We start from the raw sequence: 8,660 nt of genomic DNA on the forward strand, positions 1-8,660 counted from the left end.
GCAATTTTCAGTGTGCATGATGGGAGGAATGGGTGCTTCATTTAAAATGGAAACTGACATGATGATCTGCAGATAAACATGGCAGGAAGCAGCAGGAAACTTGTATCTAAATTTAATTTCCTTTCACCGTCTTGTGTCCAGTAGTGCCTTTAAAAAAAAAAACATGGTGTTATTTTGGATGGCAGTCCACCCCTGTACTGTGAGAGCCGTACAAAGTGAATATTATGTTCTCCAAGTGCTAATGAAGTAGCCAYTGTTGCTAGGGGAAGCGAGCAGAAAAGGGCAGCAGCCTCTTTTTGTTTGTGGGCCGCTGGTGTAAACGGGGTTTCTCCTGCTTACCTCATCACTGCATCAGTCCAGAGAGAAGGAAGCCAGGAGAAGGAGGAGGAGGAGGAGGAGCGCTCTAGCCCATAGCCTACATTTATTCTGGAGAGCAGGCTCCTCCCGGCCGGTTACCATGGCAACCATCCCTCCATCATTGAGCGAGAGGAGGGGATGGCCATTTTTAGAGCTTTCACTCTTTTTTCTGCTATTTGACTCGTTTAATGAGCCAAATGATTTGTGTGTGCGACTTATCCGTTCCCATTCAGTGCCTCTCTCACACRTCAGGGCTAATTGTGTTCAGGCAGACTCGAACCGTTCCCCACATCTTATTTTGTTCCAGAAACCTCCAATAGTTACATAAACTGAAATAAGCTCTGTGGCGGTTGCACATACGTGCGTGRGTTTTTTCACGTGTGACGGAACACGTGAATCACGTGCTATTTTTATTAACGTCTGGGCTATCTTTTGCTCTTCTTCCCTGCAGGTGAAGTGGATGATGTACTGGATAGTGTTTGCATTGTTTACTACAGCAGAAACAGCCACAGACTTGCTTCTGTCGTGGTGAGTCAGGAGCCTCTCAAACCCACAAACTGGAAACAAACATGGCTTTTATTAAATACATTTGAACATTAAGTGCTGAGTACACACTTGTTATTGTGTATTTACAAAAACCTGAACGTTTTTGTCATTTTCCCCAAAAATAAATAAATAAATTTTAAAGAAAAGTTATTCAGAAAGCATCTAAACTTCAAAAGAGCTCCTGAGAAAAACAGGAATAAAGAAGAGGACATTAGAAAGGCGTACGAGGCTGAAAAGCTGGATCAGCACAGGAATCGAAATGATGGTAAAATAAAAATATTTGTGTTAGAAAGATTTATGTGGAAAATAGTTGGAGCTGTGATTCATATAAAAAGTCCCCAAATTTCTTGTCGGAGGAAATCCTTCATGCATTTTAGAGCCTTTTTTGTAAAAGTAGGTGGTTTATTAACTGTAGCTTCACCTCCTCAGATGTATTGTTTTGGCTCACAGATAGGTACTGAATCACTTCTAACCCTAAAACCACAAGTCTTGGTTTAAAAGCTGTTTTACAAGTTCTCTGAAAGGAAAGGTTTAGCAGGTGACCACAGCTGTCTGTTTCCTCCTTAAAGCGTTTACTTTTTATTCTTCTCTTGATGTCAAACTTTTTTTTTGTCTTCAGGTTTCCTTTTTACTTTGAGCTAAAGATTGCCTTTGTAATCTGGCTCCTGTCCCCGTACACTAAAGGCTCCAGCGTCCTCTACCGCAAGTTTGTCCACCCAACGCTGTCCAACAAGGAGAAGGTAGGACCTACAGCTACAGTGGTGTCCACTCTGTAAAGATGTTTGTTTTCCTGTTCATTCTGACAGGGTTGTGTGATACTGAACAAGTTTGTAGGGTCAGCGTTAGCCGCTTCACGCCACCTTCCACCATTAAGCTGACATGCACGACTGATAGTGATTGTGTGTCACACACACACAAATCATCACATGGCATTAATTGCGTTAACTGCAAAGTGGCTAAAATTACTTGTTGACAGTTTTTTGTAACGATTAATTGCACACGGTACAATTTTGCCAAACTCTACCTGACCATCTGTTGTCCTGTTCAGTTTTGTTCACACTTCCTCTCTCGACTGCCCTCAGGAAATTGATGAGTACATCACTCAGGCCAAAGACAGGAGTTATGAGACCATGATGAGGTTTGGAAAACGAGGTCTCAACCTCGCTGCTAATGCTGCTGTCACTGCAGCCACCAAGGTGAGCCGTGCGCTCCGTGACGCCATTAATCATTAATGCTTCTTGTTAAATTTAGCTTGTGACAGCTGTGATCTCTTCATCTATGAATGTACTTCAGTTCTGATTGATCATGTTTTACTGACCTTAAACTATTGTGATGTAGATGTTCTAATTGCAAATCATGACAATGGGTGATAGTTACTGTAGGAGTGAGCTCAAGGTGAATTAAGCTTTTCCCACATCTCTCATACACAAGGTTKTGAGGAAACTTTTACCAAGGTTTTTCTCATTACTTGTTAATATCTTGACTGTGAAAAGTGACACAATAAGTGAACGTTTAGACGAGTTCAAGTTGATTCATAAAAGACTATGCAATCATTTATTTACACAAATTGAACAGATCATAAGTTGCACCTGATTGTGGTTATTCCTATAACAAGCGTCAGAGTTAAAGGAGATAAAACCCGTGTCCGAATTTCAGTTCACATCAACTCAGATTACTTATATAGAACAGTAAAACGTCAATTCTGATGTTGACAACCAAACAATTTTACTGGCAATTTTAGCTTAAGTTTTGGCAAATTAAGAACAAGGAAAGGAGGAAAGTAAGATTAGTATTTTACTACTACTTTTACTTTTGTCAAAGTGTGGGTCAACCGGAACTGCACGTCTTTTCTAAGCTCAGGTTCCACATGACAGTCACTCCGAACACATCAGCTTTACCTGGTGATGACTTCTTAAGGCACCCTCGGGGTAGGAGCTGGCTCGCCTCCGATCAGTCAGGGAACTGATGTCGGCTCGCTTACCGGTCATTTGCTAACAGGTTTTTTTATAGGTAACTTTCGTCTGTTTCAGTCCAAGCCAGAAAAATTCAAACCGTATCCGGTTCCTCCTTCCAAAATAAAATCTCCCCTCGGGAGTTAAAAACACTCATGAGGCTCAGCCTCGGGTTGAGACCACCGACAGGCATGCCGGGTCCGTGGCTGTGAAGTCTTCCCTAGTTAGCTCATGGGATCAGACTTAAAGCCAAAKWGYGGTTTCTCTGGAGAGAATCCCAGCTGTCTTCCTAGGTTGGAATCAGGAAGAAGAGTGTGTCGCTCAAAGCCGTCCGGGTTAGTAAAAGAAACGGTCGAACTTTGGTTCCACCCTCAGGCTTAGAGATGAGTCAGAGAAAGAAAGATAAAGACTTGCCAGCTGGCACCAGCCCAAGTTTAAAATTCTGTTGTTGTTCAACAACAAGATATGATAACCTCTTTTCAGCTTTCTTCTGATAGACTCTTAAGAGAAATCACTGCAAAACATTTATGATGATTAATTAACATTTCTGTTTATAATCAGTTCACAGTAAAATAAAAACAGTGATTTACATAAAAACATAATGAAAACATTGTAATCAGATTCTCTGTGATTTTTTATACCATTATAAATCTTTAAGGCACGATAAAAGAAAAGAAGTGGTTCCACTTTTCCTGTGACAGTCATTATCATGATTTAACAAATGCATAAACATTCTTAGTTAAACAACAAATGAATCACGAACAGAAGAGATTGTTCTGTCCATTACCTGATTAAGAGAACTGAGGGGTTCTCTTCCACGGTTGGAATGACCTGTCATGGCCTAAACTGAGTTCAGTTTGTGACAGAGTTCCTGTCCTCTTGTCAGGCCTGTCCGAGGCCTGCTTCAAGGCAGTAAATCTTGTTTCTTCACTCGAGGTGACCCCTACATTACTGATATTAGTRCAAACATGCACGTTTTGTGCATTTCTGGCTACAAAAGCAAGTATTTAAAATGCAGATCCTTGTTGTTGTTTAACTTATCTAAATTTATATAAACCTACAGTAAAACCTGGTTTAAATCCAGAATTGTACGTTAGTAATCCTTTTGTGTAACTTCCAATTTTTTAAACAATATTTTATTAAACTATCAAGGGTACAGCCAAAAGAAAATAGGAGCCCAGCAAATCCTAAAAATATTTTCTGCCAGAAGAAATTCAAAGCTTCCAGTGAGTCTCTTCTGGGAGACTGTAGAAGTCAGGCTGTGCATTATGATGGAGGGGGGAAGAGGATGAGCTTCTTATTTATAGAGCCCTGGGTTCACCTTACAGTTACATTTGCATAATAAAGACTTTCTCTCGTCAGTCCTGTGTGGGTCAAGTTCTACTGCTTTTTCACCAGAGCAACGGATGTTTGGTTTTTGTGTCGTCTCGTGTCAAAAACTTCCACTCTGTGTGATGTTCAGGGGCAGGGCGTGCTGTCAGACAAGCTGCGGAGTTTCAGCATGCAGGATCTGACTCTCATCAACACGGAGGATGAGCTGGACCTGCACACGTCAGAGGTTCGAGCCAGGCGAGAGCCCTTGGACGAGATGAGCTCGGGGGCCAGCACGTTGCCTCGGGCAAAGAGCGTCACCACACGGCAGAGTAAGACCACGTAACACTTCTCTGTGGAGGTTTCCAGTTTTACTCAGCAAAGCCTTTGTGTTTCAGAGCTGCAGCAGATGTTTGTCTCCAACATTTGCAAAAATAGTTTGAACGAATGTGACTAAATCAGGACAGTCAATAATTAGTTTTCTTAGTTAGAACTGAATAAATCGTAGTTTAGGGATGCGGTGCACCGATTTCTGGTACTTAGATAAGATCGGTTTAAAAGATCAGATTCCTCCACTAAGGTCTGAAAATCAACCACTGTCTCCTTTTGCTCTGCTGAGCTCTACCTAATGTCCAGTTCAAACAAGTTTGTATTGTTTCAAGGGTATCATTCAGTGTTTTCAATAAAATAAGATTGGAACATTGGAGGTGTATTGTGACCTTTATAACACCTGACAGTGTCAGACATTAAAAAGATTGGTATCAACCAAAATCGGAATCGGCAGGTCAGACTTTTTAAAGATCGATGATTGAAAATTTGCCAGAAAACTAAGTTTTAAGTTCAAAAATTTTTAAATTGTGCAGAAAAAGTTTCATCTTCCCACTCCTCTGGTCCATTGCAGTAGTTTTGAGTGTTAGCAGAATGAGTCTCCTTTTTGATCTTGGAGTTGTCAAAGATTTTTGTTCGACTGCAACCTTTCAATAWTCGATGATCTAGCGATATCTGGTATTTTGGTCACGATAACTCTAATAAATGAAACGATTAGAAGAATCAAGCCTGGCACGAGCTGTTTTATTTTTTATGTTTCACAAACTGTCCTCGCTTTGTTTTCCCCTGCAGCCCGCTCCGCAGCRGCCGCAGCTTTAGCCGACGACGCCTCGTCCCAGCACAGCTCCGACCTGTCGGACACCAGGACAGAGCACTCCGACGACGACCTCGGGGACAAGGCACCCAAACGCAGCACCGGCGCCAAGACGACAAAGAAACCTGTGGCTGCGAAGACGGAGGTGAARACCTGCCCTAAAATTTTCATTTGTGTCCAGAATGACACATTTCTTTTTCTTTATTCGTTCAGATTTAATTTTCTTCTTTCCTTTTCTCTGCTAGACCCAACCCAAGACCATAAAGAAGCCTGTAAAGAAAAAGACCACCACTAATAACGCAGAGACACCCCCATGAGTCCCGCTTCACACAACTTGTAATCTCCTCTTCCTCTCCAGTCTCCACACACACACATGCTGTGTAAATAAAGCACGGACACCGTCACTCCTGCTGGTTTTAGAGCAAAGTACAGGTGTTGTTTGTCTTGGCGATAAGCGACCTGTTTCAGGTTTTGAAAGTTTGCTTCCTGTTGTATAATTTCTCTCTTTATGCTCAGGTAATCTGAGTGTTACCTGCTGGGGTTTGTGCCTAAATTATTATTTTAGAATCTTAAAATGGTTAGTAATTTGGTCAGAAATGTTGTTTTTCGTGGTCTGAAAAACAGAAAAAAGCTAACTTCTCAGTTGCATCAGGTTCACTTTGAGTTGCCAGTTCAGATACTTCAGACTGAGGCTTTTTGTTTGTAGTATAATATAATTTCTTCACGTAGTTTCATATATTTAGCTTACTTTTAGGCTAAAGATGCACATTAGTGTTTGGTGGCTGATACAAGTCATACATCTCTAACTAAACTAAGTCTTGATTTGGAGCACAGTCATGAAAGGGAACACAAAGTAGATTTTAATCAGTGCATAAAAAGAAATTGGAGTAAATGTTATTGTTCTCACTCAAGTGTCGCTAGGTTTACTAGAACATTTGTATTGCTCTATAGTCATCTATCCTCTTTGCCTCCCCATTTTTTGATTCTTACACAAAGAAAACAGTTGAAGAAATTGAAATGAAAGTTTTAGCTCCTCTTGTCTACATGTTCACGTCGCTGTGAGTGAATCTGGCTCTGCTACGTTCAGGTCTCATTCTTTTAATGTGATTTTAAGTCGTCCAGGAGGTGGAGTGCTCTGTTTAGTGCTGGCCATTCTTCATTTAGATTTCCACTGTATTTATTTATCATTTATTTCCCTGCTGTTTTCTGTCTGTTTTATAGTTGTGTAATATTTGTAAGAACTATTAAGTGTAATTAAGGCCAGTGACGGAGACGACACCTCAGTGCCGGCTGGATTTTTTTAGTTTTCAAAAGTAAAAGAAAAAGAAGAAACTTTGCACTTTCTGTCTTCATACCCAAATGGGTGGCGACATTTTTTCATGTTTGCGTAGCAAACCTCAACTGACTGAGGATTAGATCTGATTAGACCAGGTGTGTTTAATTCTGGTCCTCGAGGGCCACTATCTGCATGTTTTACTTGTTTCCCTTCTTCAGCACACCTGATTTAGTGATTGAATGATCTTTTTATGTTCCGCAGAAGCCTGTTAATCACCCGTTCCTTTTAATCAGGTCTGTTTGAGCAGAGAAACCTGGAAAACATGCAGGATAGTGGTCCTCGAGGACCAGGACTGGGGAAGCGCTGCTGTAAGACATGAAACTCATCTGTACCAGTGTTAACCAGCAGGGGGAGACAAAGTCCACCTCAACTGTTGGATAAATGACTGAAAAGCGTGTAAATGCAATATAAATAGTATCCCTGAGTGTACATACATCTTAAACTTACTCGCCTTATTTATTGTCAGGGTTTAAACAAAAATTACTATTTTATTTTTTTCTCTTTTGGCCTTGACAAATCATTGGTTTTGAGAGCAGAACCAATCAAAGCAAACTTTTGTGGTCATGGAAGGATTTCTAAATCTGCAATTTTTTTTTTTTTAGTTTTTAATGCTTTTGAACTTTATCTCACAAGTAGAGAATCTATAGCTCTGTAGAGTCGATGCTTGTATAATAACAGCCTGCTATCTTCTCTATTATGCCTTTGTTCATTTTGTCTTAATTTTTTTTTCTCTGAAAATTTACAATCAACATTTCATCATTCTTATAAGGCCACATTTTCATCCTGCATCTTATTTATTGTTGGTTGTGTTTTTCAGTATTGCAAACAAACATGGATGTAAATTTGTATATTGTTTGTGCCACTTCTTTTTAGTTTTGTGTAAAAAAGACAGCGGCGTGTGTCAGCTGCCACTGTGCTATCGGTCAAGAAATTGCTACTAATAAAGGAGATTAAGTATTTGTTGGTTTTGTTCTCTTAAAACAGATCACTGATTTTATTTTATTTTTCCCCCCTCAATAACATGTTCAAAGTGCCTTCTCATGTCGTACATAAACAGGAGATAGAGGACAGCTGAAGGTGAAAACAGTATTTTTCAGGGATATGAATGAGAAAGCTAAATTTATCAGTTAGCCCAGATTCTACGTGTCATATGCCAGACTGACTGAACTTACAGGATAAACAGCAGAGAGAGTCGAATCTCTGAGTCGGATTAAGATTTACTGGAAATGCTGTGGAACCAGGCGAGTCACATATATACGTACATGTGTATCTGTTTTACATAACATACATTTCACCTAGGTTAGTATTTTGGTTACCCTCGATTTAATCTGCACATTTTACACTTGCTTTATTGCCTGTAAAGTGTGTCTTTGTGCATGGAATTGTGATATAAACAACTCGGATTAATACAAATGTAACGTGTGGAAGAACCATACACAGCCGCACCATCATGGCACCTCCTCATACTGCTGTGGGATGGTATCCCAGTCCAACATGGTCGTGTTGTGTTGCCATTCCATACTTTCCACTCCCAAGCTCAAAGCAAGAGTTAAAGCAACAGCAAAATAAACTGATTGGCAGAGAAGATTTGGCAGATTTTTTAGGTGTGCAACCCACATACTCAGCTCTGCTGCTCATCCCACAAATGCATGTTCCTTACAAYCGTGGCTCCATTTAAAAGAGGAAATTAACAGGCTTTCCAACTGTATAAGATTCATTCCCAGGAAGCATTGTTACAAAAAAAATCTTAACACACAAATTCCTTTACTTTTTGTGCTGTTTGTATGTACATGGTGAGTCAGAATTACACAGGACACACTTTTTTCTCAGAAGAAGAGGGAAAATTGCAAATCTGAATATCTCAGCTAYCAGTGGTGGGCACAGTTCCCCTAAAGCACTAATTGGGGAACTCATTTCCTGATTAGTGCTTTAGGGCTTTTGCTAATTTTAAAACTTATTAGTGGATTAGCACTTGCTAAATTTAGAAGAACTAACAGGTCTATAAATGTTATTGATC

At 40.2% G+C, this 8,660-nt stretch overlaps 1 protein-coding gene across 1 annotated transcript in view; it reads left to right on the plus strand.

The window, feature by feature from the left end:
• Positions 1 to 7,602, plus strand: part of reep2 (receptor accessory protein 2) — a 10,485-nt gene extending 2,883 nt beyond the window's left edge. The window contains exons 3-8 of the mRNA XM_014008657.1: positions 809 to 885; positions 1,523 to 1,643; positions 1,986 to 2,099; positions 4,318 to 4,498; positions 5,286 to 5,452; positions 5,553 to 7,602. Coding sequence (XP_013864111.1) covers positions 809 to 885; positions 1,523 to 1,643; positions 1,986 to 2,099; positions 4,318 to 4,498; positions 5,286 to 5,452; positions 5,553 to 5,624 — 732 coding nt within the window. The 3' untranslated portion in view covers positions 5,625 to 7,602. The remainder of the gene's footprint in view (positions 1 to 808; positions 886 to 1,522; positions 1,644 to 1,985; positions 2,100 to 4,317; positions 4,499 to 5,285; positions 5,453 to 5,552) is intronic.
• The last annotated feature ends 1,058 nt before the right edge of the window (positions 7,603 to 8,660 follow it).

This window comes from Austrofundulus limnaeus, unplaced genomic scaffold (genome assembly GCF_001266775.1).
Source record: "Austrofundulus limnaeus strain Quisiro unplaced genomic scaffold, Austrofundulus_limnaeus-1.0 Scaffold1, whole genome shotgun sequence".
Classification (NCBI taxonomy): domain Eukaryota; kingdom Metazoa; phylum Chordata; class Actinopteri; order Cyprinodontiformes; family Rivulidae; genus Austrofundulus; species Austrofundulus limnaeus.